Below are 19,987 nucleotides of genomic sequence, written 5' to 3'. Positions count from 1 at the left end.
AAAAAAAGAGAAAAAGGAAGACCTGGAGAACACAGGCCAGGGAGCCTCAACTCTGCCTGTGATGATCATGGAACAGATCCTCCTGGAAAACATGTTAAGGCACATGAGGGACAAGATAGTGATCTGAGATAGCCAGCATGGCTTCACTAAGGGAAGGTCATGCTTGACCAATCTGGTGGCTGTCTATGATGGAGTGACAGCATCGGTGGAGAAAAGAAGGCCAACCTGGAATTCTGCAAGGCCTTTGACATGGTCTTACAACACATCCTTATCTTTAAATTGGAGAGATGTGGGTTGTAGGATGGACTATTCTGTGGATAAGGAATTGGTTGGATGGTCACAGCCAGAGGGTTGTTGTCAACTGCTCCACGTCCAGGTGGAGGCCAGCGATGAGTGGTGTCCTCCAAGGGTCTGCCTTGGGAACAGTGCTCTTGAACTTCTTTATCAGTGACATAGATGATGGAATTGACTGCAGCCTCAGCAAGTTTGCGGATGACACCAAGCTGAGTGGTACAGTTGATATCATAGAAGGTGTGCCATCCACAGGGGCCTGGTCAGGCTTGAAAAGTGGGTCCACAAGAACCTAATAAAGTTCAACGAGACCAAGTGCAAGATGTTGCAATTGGATTAGGGCAATGCATATGCATATGCATACAGACTGGGAGAAGAACTCACTGAGAGCAGCCCTGCAGATGAGAATTTAGGGGTCCTGGAAGATGAAAAACTTGACATGAGCCAACAGTTCACACTTGCAGCCCAGAAGGCTAACAGTATTGCTCGGCTGCATTAAAAGAGGGGAGGCCAGCAGGGCAAGGGAGGCGATTGTCCCTCTCTCTTCTGCCCTTGTGAGGCCTCATCTGGAGTACTGTGTCCAGGTCTGGGGCTCCCAGCACAAGAAAGATGTGGAGCTTTTAGAATGGGTCCAGAGGAGGGCTACAAAGATGATCACAGGACTGGAGCACCTGTCTTACGAAGACAAGCTGGAAGCTTATAAACAGGAAGGAAATCAAGTTGTTACTTGGGTAGATAGTGATAGGACAAGGGGGAATGGTTTTGAACTAAAGGAGGGGAGATTTAGGTAAGATGTCAGGTGGAAATTTTTCACTAAGAGGGTGGTGAATTGCTGGAACAGGCTGCTGTGTCAGGGACCTAAAGATCCCTGACTGAAGAATGATGCTGGGATGGAACAAAGTATTCTGACAGTTTTAAGGGAACTGATATTTGTGGCTGTAGGCACATATATCTTGTTTTGTAGAGAAAGCTGACCTTGGTAGTTTATCTTGTTTTTGTAAAGACTTTTGGAAGCAGGTGTTCCACTTGGGCTCTGTATCATGTGTTGGCCATGCGGGTACAGCATGCAAGTGGAAAAAACCCCTGCAGACACTGGAAAGATAATAAAAGGAGGAGAGAGGCTGTGGTGGCAGAGAGAGAAAAGTGCATCTTGAAGCAGGGGATGCCCTGCTGGCACTACCTATTGCATCCACCACCAGTATGTTCCTTATCTCTCCTTTCGGCAGTTTGCCATTTCTCACAGGTTGGTAAGTAATAGTGAGCTTGCTGAGGGAGTTTCTGCTTCCCGCTTACAGAGATTATCTAAAAGGGATGCCTGTGTGTGCATGAGTGTGTGTATGTTGAATAAAACCCACAACCCTCTGTGCTGCTCTGAGTGCATAGTTTGCTTGCCTCTGCTCCTGAGACATCCTGTCTCTCAGATCCAAACATAGTCTGAAACAGCTGCGCAGAGAGGTTGTGGATGCTCCATTCCTGGAGGTGTTCCAGGCCAGGTTGGATGGAACCAACCTGCCCACATGTTGGAACTACATGGTCTTTGAGGTCCCTTCCAACCCAAGCCATTCTATTATCAAGTAAGAGAGGTTTTACAGCTCAACCTGCTGTTTTGTGTTTTTTTAAACAAGTTTTGAGAGCATTCCCTCCAGACAATTCAGAACTGTGCACATGTTGCAATGTCAGGTGTGCATTTGCAGCATTTTGGTCCACAGTTTAGACTGCCAGTGAGTGGTATTAAACAGCACCTTCAGCTCACACTGTAACGAACAAATACTTTATTCAAAAAGAGTGCAGGAAGAGAAACTGTTCTTTCACAGTCCTACTGAAAATGCTGTGCATCACGGTCCAACTCATTAGTTTGCTGGCCCTGTACTTCAGTTGCGCACACTGTATTACAAAGATTTTTCCAATCCTTTAAGGATGATCAGCTATTTACTATAGCATCCACGTACAAAATTTGTACATAGGCCATTCCAAAAGTAATGTCTCCTATTTATTTCCATGGAAGATACAACAGATGCAAAGCGCACAATAACACTATTTGATAGAGCAAATTCTCAGTTACAAAACACTGTTTTTCAGCATAGTCACCACCATTAGCTATGCATTTTCAGCAGTAATGAACAAGAGCCTGCATGCTACACTCGTAAAAATCCGAATCAGAAGAGGTGACCCGCTGGTGCTGTTACTGTTGCTGAAATGCATCACCTACCACCTCACTGTGCTAATATTCACTGTCTGGTCTCCATAAATGTTCAGCAAGTGTCCATGAATATCAATGGATGTCATTTTTCCACACGGAGAAACACAATTACACACCTTTGCTTCATACATGCTTCCACTTCAGACATCACTTTGTTAGAATGCTTCTCTGCTGCCACCTATCACACTGCAACAAAATGTAACAGAACACTGGCAGGAAGGTTCAACCTCTACTGCCATACCGCTAACGTCCACTCCAATGTAGTGGGCCAACATAATAAAATAGGAGGCATTACTTTCAGAGCAGCCTTCATATTCAAAAAACAGTAACTAAATTTCTTGCACCTCTATCCAGACCAGTATCAGTCAGTATCACCCTGTGATATTAAGGATTATAATGAATTAAAGCAGTTACCACCTAAATGATACCACCGTAATAACTTAGTACCCTTATAAGTTGCCACTCTTCTATTTTTTAGGCTGTGAAAGGCCAAGTAGGTTCAAATCCATTTTTGAGATTGTAATGGAATTTAATAGCAGAAGCTAGACTGATGTAGATTAGTTTGTCAATTTTCATGACTTTTGGAGAAGAATACTGGTGTTTTCTTCTTTATCATTTACTGCTGAATGTTTCTTCAAAAAATAACAACAGCACCCCATAGAATTTGCAGAATAATGTACATACAGTGACTAGCTCCAAGACCACCTTTTGAAGGGGAAAATTTCAGTACAGCATAAAGCCAGTCCACCACTGACTAGTGCTGGAAAACACAGATACCTTTTGTGAAGATTTTAAGGTAGCCATTGAGAACTTAAACCAACAGGAAAGATGCTCACTAGACATTCCTGAAGGAGGTCTAAGGAGTATGACTGTCTGCTTGTTTCTGAGGATGCAAATCTATGCAGACTGATTTATTCCAATTAACGAAAGAGATAAACATCCAAACATCCAGAAATAACTTTATTCATATTTCTGAGGAACTTGACAGCATACGCAAAAGTGATCCTGCATAATTTTCAACATTGCTTTGCAATGAACTTGCAAGATAATATTTTTCTGTTTTGTGCTAACAAAATTTCTAGCTTTGCTTTGGATATTATGTTTTTTTTCAAATTCCTATTTAACTGTTTCCTTTCTTAATTTCACAGCTGACTTTGTATATATAATATAAAGAAATGGAGAATAAAAGTATTTTAAAAATAGGATGTCATTTCTGCAAACACTATCTAGAATGCTATTTGTTAGGGGCAGACATACAGATTATTCTGAACCCTAATAGCTGAAAGAAGGCTAACACAATTTAGATTATTGATTAGAAATATTCAGTCTCATCCTGAATCACCTTGGTCTGGCAATGGTAGAAACTAACAAGTTATAAGGAAATGAAAACACATTATGCACAAAATGTAATCCATTTTGAAATAGCCAAAGTGTGCCGACGTGGAGTTTTCTGCAGCACAACAGCTATACCAGAAAGAAATTCACTTTATCCAGAACTGCTCCATAGGTGCTCTATGAGGTCATACACTTTCAGTGCTTGTTTGCTCCCTAATGATGTACAGAGCAGAAGTGACTTGCAAGTGTGGCTAATTTCTCACATCAAGTATGCTGCCATGGGCCTGTGCCATTCACTGTTCCACACATCTAACCTACAGATGACCCTATACTTACCCATCTGTTAAAGGCTCTGTTCTACCTGGAGACCCTCTTGACAAAAGCATTTTTTGTGGCTAACTCAGACAAAGAATAAGTACTTGTCAAAAGGCCACAGGGCCATTATCAGTACAAATTAGTCCACGATTTTTGGCCTTCTCTGGTCATCCCTACATTCATGAAAGCCTTTAGGGAACAGAAAGGAATCTTTTGGAAAAACTACACAGCTAGTACACTCTTTCCAAGTGCTCAGTGTATTGCACACTTACACTAAGTTTACAATTTCACCAAGCTACATCACAGCTGGTCTCTGAAGAATTAAGTTTCTGTTTGGTGTCTTATTTATGACCCACTATGTTATCCTGTTACCCCAGCCTAGAAGACCAACCAGATTGTGGTGGTGTTTTTTTTTTTTTTTTTTTTTTTTTTTTTTTTTTTTGCAAAGGTCCTGTTTGTCTGTCGGGACCTGCCCAAGATCCAGGCTTCTGTAACACACTAACCCACATCTTCACAAATCTCTCAGTCAGATTATCAGACTGCCTTTGCGTGAACAGAGGTTACAGGGTTTCTGTCTCACAGGCTTTCCAGATATAGTTCAAACAAATCCCAACACTATATTTGTACTATCTGCACTGCCTTTTTCACTGTCTAGCTAGATGATGGTACTTCACATCTTGAGTGTCCAGCAAACCTACTGATTTCTTTTTTCAACTTGGTTAACAAGCATAGACATAAAATGCAATCACCACAAAACTCAGCCATCACAATAGAAATATAACTATTAACTATTTAATTTCAACTAATTATTTTTATTTAACTAATTAAAATGTTTAATAATCCTGTATTTCACGTTCTAACAGACTAAAGCAATAGTCCCACCACTTCTCCATTTTACATGCTTATTTTTTCTGCAAGCTTTTTTTACTTGTCTCCTGATGGTCCAAACAATGACAGTCCTGATGTACTGGGCCTGACAGAACACCTCTGTCCTGAGAGGTCAGCTGTCCAGTGGATAACCTCCAAACTGAGTCAGGATAAATAGATTACAAGAGCCACTCTTTTTCCCACAAACTCAGATGAGGAAGGCAATAAATATTTCACACATTAACACAACATACAGTTCAATGGTTAAGTTAACCAAACAGTAAGCATCCTCTAAATAACAGCTTTCCACGATCTTAGTTTTTCCCATACAAAACATAGCCCAATCTATCATCATATTACTGCATATCTATGCTAAGAAAACAAAATTTCAACAAGTTATTTCTATAAATACCAAAATCGAGTGGGATCCAAATACCTTTTCAGACCAGGTCTCACAGAAGTTCCCCTCTGACTGTAGCAATTCACTGATAATTTGAAAAGTTGCTTCTGTATCAGCTACTGTATTTCTAAGAAACCTGTTTGGCTGCTGGGTTGAGGGTCAGCACTGACCCCTGTACTGTAGCTGATCAATGAAGAACAAAGCAAGTTATTAATGTATTTTCTCAAACTATTTGTTACAGACAAATGCTGAATGACAATCTAGATGCATCAGCAGTACTTCAGAGTAATAGAACATCTCCTCAGTCCTTAACATCACAGTTTTCATATTATAAGCTTGCACTTTGAGTTGCTGAAGACAATTATTAATCACAAGATACTAATACTGCTTTACAATACGACTGCTGCATACCAAATTTAGCACTACCTTATGCTTATACACCAGCTGCTCAAGGATCAGAAGTTCTGATAATGAAAAAATAATTGTTAAATAGCTCCACAACAGTTCTGATTTGTCCAAGTATGTTGTCAAATTGACCAGACAGACAGACAGACAGACAGACAACCAACCAACCAACCAACCAACCAACCAGCCAACCAACCAACCAGCCAACCAGCCAGCCGTGCCATCCCCCTTCTTCCCTCAGGCGGCACCAACGCTACAACCCAGCGCACCACACCCGACCACAATGCACGCCCTCCCCTCCCCTCTACTTTCCCTTGCTTCCACTCCCTGCAATACGCGCCAATCCTGAGCATCGGTGTCCAGTCCCGGCCCAGCAAGTCCCGCCCCTCTCCTGTCGCTGCTCGGAGCGCGGCTGCGCCCGCAGCTCGTGGCGGACGGCGGTTGGCGGCCCGCGGGCAGCCAATGGGGAGGAGGCACCTCAGAGCAGGCGCTTGGCTTTACCCTGAGGCTTCGGTGAATCGGCGTGCGTCGAGTCGTGGGGGGTCGGAGCAGAGTGGAGCTGCGTTGCTTTGCTTTGCGTGTGGCGCGATGAGGCAACGCGGATTGTGGGTGCTGCTGCTGCTGGGGATGGCTCAGCTAGCCGTGCTGGTGGCGCAGGAGGACGGCAGAGGTGAGCGAGTAGCGGGAGCGGCGCCGAGACCCAGCTGGAAGCTGGGGAGGGCGGAGGCTGCCGGGCGAGCTGGGGCCGCGATCACTCGGTATAGCCCAGTGCTTGGCTGCCATACTTGGAAGAGCTGATGCTGGCGGAGTGCGGCCTGCCCTTGCCGCACAGCCTGCCTTGCCCGTCTTCTCTGAGTGTAGGACGCGCGGCTGTTGGCCTTCAGGCCGCCAGACGCATACTGTCTCGTCGGAAGCAACATCTGCCTCACCCCCCGTGCAGGGTGGCTCTCCGCCACTCTGGAAGACTTCCTTTTTCAGTCGATGTGTTGATAGATTTTTTTTTATTTTTATTTTTTTCTCCGCGTTGCCTTTGGATTTCGCTGATGCTTGTCTCTTCTTTCCCAAAACTAGCTGAAAGGAAGTTGCTCTGGCTTTAGTTTAGAGTGCCAGTATGTTGAAGGGACACACTTGGAGGAGGGCTTTTGCATTAAGCATCCCTTGCGTGAGCTACGAGGGGTTTTACTTCCGGTTTGCTTTCCGCCCCAGCCCTGCTGGGAGTACAGGAGGGAGGCCGGGCTGTGCTCTCTTGGCGGTGCTAGCTGCTCCACGAGCGGCCAGGAGCCTGCAGGACCGCGTTCGCATCGGGTTCCTCTCCTGTGCGGTATGCTTCCAGGCCTAGCCTGAAACATGAGGGGTAAAAGCTTGTCCAGGGTGCTGCATCTGCAGCAGCGAGCTGAGCTTTCTGGCTCGGAGCGACAGCAACAAAAGCTATTCTCAGGAATCTCTTGTGTGCTCGTTTCTTCCCTGTAAGCTGCACTGCTCTGCTGTCCCTTCGTGCCCCGCGCAGCTAGTGTGGCCCCCTGGCAGGTACCACTGCTCCTTGGGCAGGGTTGCCCCATGTGATGCCTGCCAGCTCCTGCACACAGGCCTGTGGGATTGCAGGTGCGAGATTCTCTCCTATGTGTAAATCATTGCACGACTGGAGTCGTTTTTGTATTCCTGTTCTGCATATCAACTGCATACAAATCCTGAGATGGACTTTAAAAGGCTTGATGTTAAAACACATGGTTAGCAGTCCCAGTGTTTGCATTTGTAATGCAAGCTTGTGTGAAACAACAATGCATTAAAGCTACTGCTTAGTACAAAGTTATATAAACTGATTTTTCAGCAGTTGCAAAATTCAGATGAAGCCAAGCTTGTTGCACTGTGATCTTGGGGAGTGAACTTTGACTAGGGCAGTACAGTAAATGTGCTCACAGACTAGGCTAGAGCTGATGGTGGGCAGGTCATGACTGCTACTCCCTTTGCATACACATGAAGGAGAAGGAAGGGAACATACAGTCAGTCCACTACAGGAAAGATGAAGGAAGGCTGCTTTTATAAAAAGGCTTTTGAATCACCTGGCAACACGTTACATATCTTGACTTGTGTTTTTCTTTAGATGGAGGTCACCTAGATGTGTTCAACACTAGGAGACGTAATAATGCCCTTCTTAAAGGAAATTTTCAGGCAGAATCCAAAAGTCAGTGAAGTTTAGATGCAGCTCTTCCATATGGGAACCATTTTACTCAAGAAAGATTTACTAGGCCAGATTTCCAATAAGTTTTGAAAAGTTCAGTGGAGTCAAGCATATGGGTTAGTTTCAGAAAGGCCTGCCTGTCAGCACCACATATGTGAAGTTTTAAAATGAGTGTCAGCTTTATTATATTTTTTTAATTATGTACTTGTGTAGAAATTTCTTGAAATATTTTGTTGGCATTTCACTGGAAGACAAGTTCTAGCAGGGCTGTTGCTTCACTGCTTTGACCATCTATTTAGCAAATAGCTTTAAGAAAGAAAAATACTTCAGTGTGGGTACAGCTGCTTAATTTTCATGAGCTGTGTTGTACAAATACTAGTACACTACTTTGGCCATATCAGATGTCAGTTGTTCATTCTGTGACAGCTCTCCTGAAAATATAAATAATTAATGCCAAGTAAAGTTCCTTAATGAAGGACGTCCCAGTGCCCCTTACCTCCTCAGGTAGTTCAAGCAGAGCTTCAGTCCTGACACAGGCATTAGAGGTAGCTCAGGTGGCTGTAGGTGTTGGTGAAGCTGTAGATTCCAGGGGATGAGTTCATGGGCTATCCAGAAATTTGTGCTCTGCTTCAGCTAGGGGCAGACTGGACTCCTGCTGTTCTATGCCTCCCTCCCTGGGGAGGAGGAAGTGCTTGTGTGCATTGTGTGTAATGACCTAAATACATCCCTGTCAAAGAAGCTACATGTTGGCAGACACATAGCTACTTCCAGTGAAAGATACAAAATTACTTCAAAGATGTATGTTAGGTATTCTGGTTTAACGCTTCACTTGTGCAAAATCTGTGTTGCTTTTCCAGACTCTAAGGGTACGCTACTGTTGCTGCAGTGGGCCTTCTGGGAAGGAAGGTTAGCATTGTGAGCGGAAACGAGCAGAAGCCTGATGGTTAGATTTAGAGCTGCATGAGCAGACTTGACTAACAAATTTTGCTCAGATGTTTTTGTCAGTAAAAATCGAGTCTGACATGCTTTCCTTTGAAAAGCAACAGGCACGGTACAGCTCACTGGGAGGTAATTCAGGCACAGATCAACCTTGGACATCCTGTGGAAAATGTCCCTCAGGACCACTGAGCACTGTTAGTGGAAGTTTTTACTGCTGAAACCTCTGAAAAACTAGCTTTTCCACCATGGTGTTCCCAAGTGTAAATGAATGCCCTGGTAGTTATCTCTGGAAGCTTAATCCATCCCTGAAACTGTTATGAGGCAGCAACACTGAAGCTGTTGTCCAGTTGTAAAGTTTAGCTTTAATCAGATGAAACAGTAGTAGCTGCTAAGAAACTTGATCCAAGTGACTTCTATGTGATAAATGATCTCCTGTGATCTCTCACCTCATCAGACTTGAATATTTTAGTGCCATACAAAGTTGCATTCTAATTAAAATAAGCATATTTTCTGCAGGAGTGTATTGTTTTGTGAGAGCTTACACGTTTATTTTTTATCTTTCTTTCATGGAAAAATGGTTGCTGCTATTTAATGGTATAATGTCTACAGTGAGGTTGTTGCTATGGTTTGCTGTTGGCCTGAGAATAGGCTGGGATTTCTTTCTTTTTATTGTTTGTACTTGCCCACTGAATATTACACACTTCTAATTCTTGTATTTCAAATTCCAGGTAAAGTCGGGAGTATTTTCAGCATTCTTGTCCTGAACAAGAATGTACATTTGGTACTGCCTACTAGAATGTCCTGAACTGCATGTGCGTTGTGTACTGCCTGCTGCAGTCACTCATTTCAACTTAGTCAAAAGCCAACTAAGCTTATGTAGATAATATACTGTTTTGAACAAGAAAACTTGAATTTTCATTCTACTTTTTTAATTGCTGGAGCTTCCAGTGGTTGAAAGGTCCTTAGTTTCAGTGATGTATGGTTTACATTAGGGATAAGGTATTTTCATCACTTGTGCTCTGACTGAAATTCCTTTAAAACCATTCACTAAGATTTGACTAGAATTATAGCAATTTTGACAAAAATCTTTGAAATATGTGAACTCTCAAATGCTCAAGTCTCAACTTCCAAGTCAAGGGAGACTGTACTGGTTGATGTGTCTTGGCAGATTCATGTGTAAACTCTGCTTCTCTAATTTAGGAAGTGTCTTCTCCAAAGGCCTGTTTTGGATCCGTGGTCTTAAGCCAGGGGCTCCCCTAAAGTTCCTGAAGGCAGTTCTGACTCCATTTGTTTCAGAAGGGCATCTCACATCTCCACACATGTTGGGCTGGAGTTTTGGGGATGCTCTGTGATGGCGTTGCGAGCTTGCACTCACTCTGCAAGTCTGAAATTGAATATCTGTGCCTGTCTTGCCCAAGGAAATTTATCTGGTGCCCTGCTTCCCCGTATATCAGCAAGATACCAACATACTTTAGTAGCAAGTGTTGCATAGGTTGGAATGTATTAATGCTCCCTGTGTCTGTTTTAACTTGCTTTGAAGAGCAAAATATGTACTGAGACTTGGGTGAAGCTGGCAGAGCATGTGTGGAAATGGGGCAGGTAAACACCTGAGTCCAGTTTCTTTGCAAACTTGGGCAGCCGTCATACGTGAAGCAGGAATTAACCTATTTGGATAATTTCTTCTCCTAACTATGAGGTATACTTAATCTGTCTTTAAATTGGTAGACTTATTTTAACGTTAAACTTCACACAACCTAATCTGTACTGATTTTTTTTTTTACATTTTACTTTTCCAGAATCTGTTATACAAGAAGTTGATGATGATGATGATGATGAAGATGATGATGATGATGATGATTCTGAAGTTAAAGAAGAAAATGGTGTGTTAGTCTTGAATGATGCAAACTTTGACACCTTTACTGCAGACAAGGACACTGTGCTCCTGGAGTTCTATGCGCCATGGTGGGTTTGCAGCAAGTGATACTTCCTTGAGTGCAGAGTGAGATGGGTGCTAGGAGCTTCTATGGCAATGTGCAGTCCTAGAAAGTGAGCTTGAGATGTGGTTGATTTTGAGGTAGAAATAGTTGCTTGATTATTTCTACTTTTTTTCCCAGGTGTCTTTATTGGAATGGTTTTAAGGAGTGAAAAATTCTTGATGGCATTTTTTTCACATTAGCAAGCTGCTGTGGTAAAAGCCGATATTTGGATCATGACTGGTTTTAAAGACTTGTATAGGAGTATTGCCGGACTGTGCTGTTTTCCAGGGCAGGAAATGGTTCTGGAGGTGCCCTTGCTCCTGTACCATAAGAGCATGTGTCTGTCACCACAAGGTTCATAAAGATCATGTAGAATCACAGAATCATCAAGGTTGGAAAAGACCTATGTCGCTTGTGCTGAGGGCTCCTGTGCCAAGGGCAGTGCTGTACTGCCTCCATCTCTGCTCTGTACCTGTTGGAGGGCAGAGATGATCTCAGTCAGCCCCAGAAAAGCCATCTAATATGACTTGGCAGCTTGCTGTCTTGTCTATTGGCCTACCAAGAACTTGTGCGCTCGTATAAATGGAGGAAGCTTCCCTAGCTAGAAAGTTCTCCTTCGGAAGCTCGAATCTATGTCCTTGTTGGAAGGATGTTGTGATGTGAGTAAGGACATTGCTCCTTCGTATTGCTAGTTTGAATAGTACCTTGTGCACTGCTGTTGTACTAGTGTACACTGAATGACACCAGAGTGCTATGGGGAGCCATCATAGATACAAAAACCTTTAGGCAGAATGCATCTTCTCGTGCATTCTTGTGGGCAAAAGTAATAACGATTATTAATGGGAAAAGCAAGAATAAATGCTTGCAGTTGAGGTGATTAGTTTGTGGTAGTGTTTGAATGGAAGAGAAGGGGGAATATGATGTTGCTTGAGGTGAACTTTTGTTTTAATTAATACCAGTCTCGTGATACAGAACTCTATCCCTGCTTGGCAGTTGTAGTTTGCTAGCATGAAAACTGAATGTGAAGCTTAGTATAAGCAATAGAAGGATGTGTAACCACTACAAACTAGTATATCTTCTTTTTTTCTTCTATGCTCCCTCCTGCCAGTTGAGAAACTAAAGAATGTTACATGTTAGTTTCTATTTTTGTTTTCCTTTGTCTTCAGCTTGTCAAGCTGTATTCACTTCTTTGTATGCTGATGCCCCTGTTGTGCCAGCTTCTTCAGCAGTAGCTTCTGCTCTTCCCAAAGAATTCTAATGTAGTTAAATAGACGAGGTGCTGTGATACCAGGATGGGTGTGAGGTGAGGGTTCATTAAGGCCCAATTAACTTCTGGTTCATTTTTCTCTTTAGTTTGAATTTAGGATACCATGTAGAGAAGATGAACCCAGACTAGGGAGAAGCTGAAGTCTGAGTGAGATGGTATCTGGGGGCAGGGAGGAGAAGCACAGTACAAGGTTTGCAACTTCGTAAAAGTAATTACTAAATTCTTTTTACAATGGCTTTGAAACTTAAAATCCTTTGTGGGGTGGAAAAAGAAAAGGTTGGGATTTGCACAAACAGTACCTGGCTATAGTTTCTCTTGCCCTCACACCACCACAATCCCCCCTCCCCCAGATCTGAAAATATAGCAAGACAAATAGGTTTATTATGTGAACATCTGGCAGAAGGCCTTCTGGAAATGCAGAGTAGCAAAATAGTCCTCCATGTCTGTCTTGCATTTGTATATCTACTTATGTATTCCTCTGACAGGTGTGGGCATTGCAAGCAGTTTGCTCCTGAGTATGAAAAGGTAGCCAAAACCCTGAAGGAAAATGACCCTCCTATTCCAGTTGCCAAAGTTGATGCTACTGCAGCCACTTCACTAGCAAGTCGTTTTGATGTCAGTGGTTACCCAACCATTAAAATCCTGAAAAAAGGCCAGCCTATTGACTATGATGGTTCTCGAACAGAAGACGGTAAGCATTGGTCCTTTGCAGTTCTTCGTAACAAAGCAATGAAGTATATGATCTTGCTGCTTAAAGGGATTATTATCAAGGACTTCAGTTTCAAGTTCCATTATCTTGAGAAGAATAGTATTATGAAGGCTGAAATTTTTCCCAATCTTCTAAATCCTGTGTGCTAGAGGACAATTTTGTTGGTAGTGGGTGGTGCTCTTAGTCATGGAAGACTTCCTGAATAAAGGCTTGATTAAAGTAGAAGGTATTGTCCTGCTTGATGAGGGATTGACCTGTAGGAAACAGCAGGTCTGTAAGTTGACACTGGATATAAAACCACTTATTTCTCACTTAATGGGTGTGTCTAGCTTCATTCCAGTCAGAAGGAAAAACTACCTTTTCTGTCTACTACATGAATTCTGTTCTCAGCAATTTGCTAATAATTCATGTAATAATTTGATATCGATTGTTGCATTTGATATACTATATAAATGGTAGTGCAAACTTTGTAACTGAGTTATTGAACTGTTTTTCAGCAATTGTAGCCAAAGTCAAGGAGATTTCTGACCCCAATTGGACCCCTCCACCGGAAGCTACTCTGGTATTGACCCAGGATAATTTTGACGATGTTGTGAAAGATGCTGACATAATTCTGGTGGAATTCTATGCTCCATGGTAAGCAAGAAGGCCGTTGCCTCTGCTTTCCTAGCACACCTGTTCTGATTACACTTGGTGAAGCTGTTCTGCTGTTATGCCTCTTCTAAACCTTCTAAAGAGGCTTGCAGCTCTTCCACTGCAAAGGTAGAAGGTACCTAGCAGGACTTGGCTTATTAAAACTGCCCTCCACCCTCCTACTTCCTTAGGTGTGGACACTGCAAAAGGCTTGCTCCAGAATATGAGAAAGCTGCCCAGGAACTCAGCAAGCACACACCTCCCATTCCCCTGGCTAAAGTTGATGCCACTGCTGAAACTGAGCTTGCAAAGAAGTTTGATGTTACTGGCTACCCAACTCTGAAAATCTTTCGCAAAGGCAAACCTTATGACTACAGTGGTCCACGAGAGAAATATGGTATTGCGACACTTGATCTTTTTAAGGGCTTGACTACAAATGTATAAGTGTATAGAGCATACAAATGTGCTCACGTCATAAGAATAGCATGGGGAAGCTGAAAAAACATGCTCTCGTACCTACACAGGCCATCACTATAAAGTTGTTTCATCTTTGTAACATCACCTTATGCTCCTTAATAAACTCCTTTAATATAAAAATATTTTAAACATGCAAGAAGGCAGTATGAGTAAATGGGCAGCCATTAATTGCACTTGAATCCCCTGTAAGGGCTGATGAAGTGCTCAATACTGGCTTGTAATAGGGGAGAAAAATTAGTAATAACCAAGTGGAATACTGTCTAATAGCAGGGTCATGAGATGCTGAGGGGTCTAAAACTTAGGAAAGGTGGGTTGCTTGAAAGGTCAGCTGACATACCTGGAATTCCTGAAACCAATCTCAAAGAGAATATCCAGAACTGGAGCATTTGAAGACTATGACCATTTTCTTATTAACTTTGTTGGTTATTTTGGAAAGACTGCCCAGAAATGAAGGTGTCAGTGTGAAATATGGTATTAAATTTTTCTGTAGAGGAAGTACCTGAACCTTTCAGTTCAATAAATATTTAAGCAATTTCTTGGGTGTGGGTTTGTCTAACAGGTATTGTTGACTACATGATTGAACAGGCTGGTCCTCCATCTAAACAGATTCAGGCTACAAAGCAGGTACAGGAATTTCTGAAGGATGGGGATGATGTCATCATCATTGGTGTTTTTAGTGGAGAAACCGATGAAGCCTATCAGCTCTATCAGGAAGCAGGTAATGCATGTTTTAAAATATTAAAAGTGTGTTTTGTTGAGATCCTGCTCAAGGCTTTGGGCATGGAGAGTTCCTTTATTTATTCTCTGAGTTCAGTAAGGGGAGTTTAAAGGGGGAAAAGAAGGAAGGAGACTGAAGGGTGATCTTCCACTTCTACTCAAGGGGGAAAAAAAGCCCTTGTACTAGATCTTGTTCGTGTAACTAAAGTCACAGCTAGTCACAGGAAATAATATATTCTTGATGTGGTATCCCTAAAAATATGTGACCTAGAGAGTGAGGAGAATTCTTAGCTGAGGAACAGATCAAAACGTCTTGCCAGGTATACCATCTGCTTTCACTGGTTTTATACTTGACTGTTCCAAAGGCTGGACTCTGCTGAGCTTGTTTGGGCTGGGGGAACTTGCAGGAAGGATCATTATCCATCTCTGAATGACTTTAGCTAGACCTTTCCTGGCTGTGCTTATTGGTCACGTTAAAGTGCCTTTTAAGAATAATTTTTAACGTGTCAGCAATGTTTGCTTCCAGTGCAAAGCACTTGAAGTGCCCTCTAATCAGTGTCTGCGTCTCACGTGATTGAACTACCTGCAGCCATTCTTGGTTTCTGTTTGATCCTTCAGAGTAGTAAGGGCAACATCTCTTTCCATGGTTATGCTTGCTTTTGGCATTGTTTTCATCAGGCTGCTACAGCATGGAAAGATACAAACCTGTCTCCCAGGTAGCCCCAAGGGAAATGGAATTGACTAGGTGACCTCCTGAGTTCCTTTCCAGCTCTACTCTTTATTTGGAGGAAAACCGAAGAATAGGTGACTGGAAAGTAGCTGCTTCACTGTGTATGTTTTGGAAGCTGTTCAGTGCTTTTGAATACTTGTTCTAAATCATCAAGCAGTTGAATAGCATTCAAATAGTGCTACTCGAATTATGTTTTCTCACCCTGTTTGGGGGAAGGCGGTGTTCTCTAAGACCCTGGGTTGTTCCATGTCTGTTGAGAGACTGTCCTTGCAGTACAAGATTTTGGTTGAAAGCCATCAATTCAGTTCTTGGTGACTTTTCATTCTCCTGTATTTTAATCTTTTAGCTAACAGTTTAAGAGAAGATTACAAGTTCCATCACACCTTCAGCAATGAGATTGCAAAACTATTGAAAGTATCTCCTGGAAAACTGGTTGTCATGCAGCCGGAAAAATTTCAGTCAAAGCATGAGCCCAAGATATATGTTTTGGATCTTAAAGTGAGTAAGAATATGGTGAGGGCATTGTTTATAACATGTCCCTTCCTTATTCATGCATGTAGCAGTACAAGTTTCTGTACTGTGTAACAGAATCACCACTTGCATGATGTCTTGTCCCCATTTTTTTTTAAAGCAGGATTCTACAGATGAATCAGAAATCAAAGAGCATGTAGTGAAACATGCTTTGCCTCTAGTTGGTCATCGCAAACCTTCCAATGATGCTAAAAGATACGCTAAGCGTCCTCTAGTGGTTGTCTATTATACTGTAGACTTTAGTTTTGACTATCGTGTTGGTAAGTTAAGTTCACTGTTCCTCTGTTTTAGAAGGAAACAAGCAGTAACTAACTAGAAATTACTAATCCTGCTGTGTTCTGGTTCTTCAGCTACCCAGTACTGGAGAGGCAAAGTCCTAGAAGTAGCCAAGGACTTCCCTGAATATGTGTTTGCTGTTTCTGATGAGGAAGATTATTCTTCTGAAATAAAAGATCTAGGTCTGCTTGAGAGTGGAGAGGATGTAAATGTTGCCATTCTGGATGAAGGTGGCAAGAAATATGCCATGGAGCCAGAAGAGTTTGACTCCGATGCCCTCAGGCAGTTTGTGCTGGCATTCAAAAAAGGTAAAGGGTTTTGGTTTTGTTTTTGTTTCTTTTTTCAGAGAGCTGTTTGCTTTGTTTTTTCCTTCAGTGGATATTCTGCTGGTGTTAATGGGTGCAGTAAAATCATATGTGAAACCTTATAATACTCTATATACATCTTATCAGATGTTCCTTGCCCCTACCTTCTCCCCCCCCCCCTTTTTTTTTTTTTTTTAACCTCACTTCATTAACTTTGCTGTTTAAACTGTGCTGTGTCATCTAGTGGTATTCTAACAACAAATGTGTTTGGCAATCCTAAAATGTTTTTTTAGCTTTGAAGAGTCAGGTGATTGTTCATATTCATGGCTAGTGTAATACATAAATCACTATCAAATGCGTTATGGCTGGATACCCATGAGCAGAGGGGGAAAGCTTCTAGGGTACTGTGAAACAATTTGTTGTCCCTGTTTCACAAGCTCACTGTACTAAATGTCATTAGGAAGCTAGCCAGTGTTTTCTACAGAGGTGAGCTTGATTACTAGTGCATTGCTTTTCTTTGGTGTGAGGATGTACTTCTACCCTTTCTTAGTGGAAATACTTAATACTTACTCTTACTATACTTAACAATGATGTGTGTTATCCTTTTTCCTAGGAAAACTGAAGCCTATTGTGAAGTCACAGCCAGTGCCAAAAAATAACAAAGGGCCTGTGAAAGTGATAGTGGGTAAAACTTTTGATACCATAGTAATGGATCCAAAGAATGATGTTCTCATAGAGTTCTACGCCCCATGGTGTGGACACTGCAAGAAACTAGAACCAGTGTATACTGAGCTAGGCAAAAAATACAAGAATGAGAAAAATCTAGTAATAGCCAAGATGGATGCTACTGCCAACGATGTGACAAATGACCACTACAAAGTGGAAGGATTCCCTACCATCTACTTTGCTCCAAGGGACAAGAAGAACAATCCTATTAAATTTGAAGGTGGTGACAGAGATTTAGAGCATTTGAGTAAATTTATAGAGGAGCATGCAACAAAACTCTCTAGAACAAAAGAAGAGCTTTAGATAAGATGAGGGTGGTAAAGAATTCTTTGTACATTGTAGTTTAAAGAAAGTTACTGACAAAACTTCAATGAGAGAAGAATTCAGCAGTTTGAACAAGGAAATTCTTGAGCAGTAAAGTAATTGCAATATCTCTTTTTGTATTACAGAAAAAAATTCTGGACACTGAACTTTGATACAATTGTCTTGCGTTTGTTACAGTTTTGATCTGTGGAGGAAAAATACATTCTTTATTTTTTTGTGACTATCTTGAGCTTGATTCTTTGATTCCAATACAGCTGTTTTGTTTTGTTTTAAATAAGTTAAAAGAAACTACCAAAAAGAGAACCAAATCCTTCTGCCAAATAGATTTATCTTATTTGTTGGTCTGGTTATTTTGGCAGGCTTGGGGGGGTCAGACAAGCTCTGTCTTGCTATATTCCTGTGTATCTATTCAGGTCACTTATTACTGTATTCAGTGCTGAGAGTAAGAAAGGTTTTCTTTTTTTTTTAAAGCATGGATAAATTATTAAATCCTACTTAGATAAGACAAAGTGACTTGCTAACTAAATACATTCTAGACCTTGTCTGCTTTTGCTTTTTGCATCTTTGCGGAGAGAGTGATGCTATAACACCTTTTTTTCTAATTGAATTCTAATTACAAGTTCACATTAACCAATTCATATATATATGTAGTCTTCTCAGATATGTTTTGGAGTAATTGGAGCATAATAGAAATAACATCTAGTGGAAGTAGTGCTTGGATTTTGTTACTGGATCTGTGTGTCTCTTTTTGCAGAGGGGAAAGTGTTTGCTAGTGATTCGTAAAACAATCTGAGACCTTCTCATGCACTTCATTCCTGTGACAGGTATTGTAGGTACAAAGGATAAAAAAAATCTACTTTTGCTTCATCTGGCATGTGTATTTAAAAGTGGATTTTGATGTTAAATGTCTCCATTTATATATGTCCATAAGAGTTTATAGACCATGTTGGGGTGGTGGACTTATAGCCCAGAGGCAGACTACTGTTTCTCAGAGCTCTGATGCTGCAGTGTGTGCCGTTACGTGTAACTGCAGCAAATTTGCTGCAGGCTTAACTTTACAGTTATACAGAGAATAATGCTAGCAGCATTGTATTCTGTCTTGCAAAAGACCAGTATAATCAGTCTTCCTTCGATGTGTCCTTGTTCCATTAGTTTCCAGCTTCTCAGAGGATGTGAAAATCAAAGACTACACTACACTCTTTTTTCTCATCTGGTGAGATGCCATCTTCTCTGTAGAAGGAGTAAACACACGTCCAGGATGTAGCCGTAAATGTATAGCCCATGAATTCTAAGAGGCTGGCAAGGCAACATGTAATCCTTGTCTTCTCCTGGTGCACTCTGCTGAAGGGATTTGCCTCAGCTTGCTGCCTTCATACTGCTTGTTAACAAACTTCTCAGCAAAGCATGACTGAATGGTTGTCACAGAGGTGTTTGGGATTGTTTGAAGGCTTTCTCTTCCTTAAAAACTAAACTAAAATTCTGGCTCACCACCATATAATGAATGAAGGGGACAGTATCAAATCTCCATACAGTGCTGCAGTTGGATTGCATTTGGCTTCTGTTGTTAGTTAGCAGCTGAGAAGCTGTAGAGGGGCAGGATCACCTCCCTCAGCCTGCTGTCCACCCTTCTTTTGATGCAGCTCCCAATACAGTTTGCTTTCTGGGCTGCAAGGATACTTTGCTGGCTCATGTCCAGCTTCCCATCTACCACTGCCTCCAGTTCTTTTTTTGGCAGGGCTGTTTTCAATCATTTCATCATCATTTCATGGAATTTCTATCAAATGCATTATGCTTGTCTGCTTTTCATTTTCTGGTACATTAGGATGCTTTCTTTAGCTCCAGTAAGGTATTACTTATGTACCAGTGATCGTTTTTGATGCTACCTCTCTTACAGAAGGGGGGAAAATGCATGCAGTGCAGAGAAGCAAGGGGGATTGTCACAGGGCTCACTTGCTCTTATCCTTGACAACACAAGCATACGGCACCATCTTGGGGTGTAGTTACAAGTGAAGCTGCAACAACTCCAGTTTAGGAGGTTTTTTTTAGTAGTAACTATTCTCAGATAGGCTCCAAGAAGCTTGGCCTTGTATAAGTCTCTAACAGTGTGTTCACACATACAGATTACAGAAAACAGAAATTGACCTGTAACAGTTTAGGCAGAGCTGAGCATTCAGGGCAAGAACAAGGACAAGGGTATGTGGCAACTTCAGCATAGCCAGTGCTTTATAAGGTGTTTGTATCTATGCTCACTGTAAAGCAGTCAAGGCTACAGTAAATACTGGTCTGGGGTCTTGGTATTGCGTTAAATGCTAGCTTTTTTTTAGTACTGAGAACAGTAGGATATGTCTCCACAATAAGTTATTATATGGTTTCTACTTCAAATAA

General features: G+C 41.8%; 1 protein-coding gene across 3 annotated transcripts; it reads left to right on the top strand.

Moving 5' to 3' along the window:
- The first annotated feature begins 6,237 nt into the window (after nucleotides 1-6,237).
- On the top strand, nucleotides 6,238-18,310 carry PDIA4 (protein disulfide isomerase family A member 4). 3 transcript variants are annotated; one of them, XM_021382300.1, is made up of 10 exons: nucleotides 6,238-6,483; nucleotides 10,728-10,893; nucleotides 12,660-12,865; nucleotides 13,381-13,519; nucleotides 13,708-13,913; nucleotides 14,553-14,711; nucleotides 15,787-15,953; nucleotides 16,072-16,231; nucleotides 16,322-16,555; nucleotides 17,166-18,310. In XM_021382300.1, exons 1-10 carry the CDS (start codon nucleotides 6,276-6,278, stop codon nucleotides 17,579-17,581), a joined length of 2,061 nt encoding a protein of 686 aa, XP_021237975.1. In that variant the 5' UTR covers nucleotides 6,238-6,275; the 3' UTR covers nucleotides 17,582-18,310. The 3 variants fall into 3 exon arrangements, with proteins under 3 accessions (XP_021237975.1, XP_021237976.1, XP_021237977.1); XM_021382301.1 differs by having other exon boundaries at nucleotides 6,239-6,483; nucleotides 15,787-15,938; XM_021382302.1 differs by having other exon boundaries at nucleotides 6,241-6,483; nucleotides 15,787-15,938; nucleotides 16,075-16,231.
- Nucleotides 18,311-19,987: the final 1,677 nt, after the last annotated feature.

The sequence above is a fragment of the Numida meleagris genome, unplaced genomic scaffold (assembly GCF_002078875.1).
Source record: "Numida meleagris isolate 19003 breed g44 Domestic line unplaced genomic scaffold, NumMel1.0 unplaced_Scaffold202, whole genome shotgun sequence".
In the NCBI taxonomy this organism is placed as follows: Eukaryota; Metazoa; Chordata; class Aves; order Galliformes; family Numididae; genus Numida; species Numida meleagris.
This window is presented reverse-complemented; position numbering and strand designations above follow the sequence as displayed.

Excerpts from the sequence above, each read along its gene's own strand:
- PDIA4 (XM_021382300.1), top strand. The coding sequence starts at position 6,276 with ATGGGGAGGAGGCACCTCAGAGCAGGCGCTTGGCTTTACCCTGAGGCT. Across the intron at positions 13,914-14,552 it reads TGGTCCACGAGAGAAATATG|GTATTGTTGACTACATGATT; the intron begins GTATTGCGACAC and ends TTTGTCTAACAG. Across the intron at positions 16,232-16,321 it reads TAGTTTTGACTATCGTGTTG|CTACCCAGTACTGGAGAGGC; the intron begins GTAAGTTAAGTT and ends CTGGTTCTTCAG.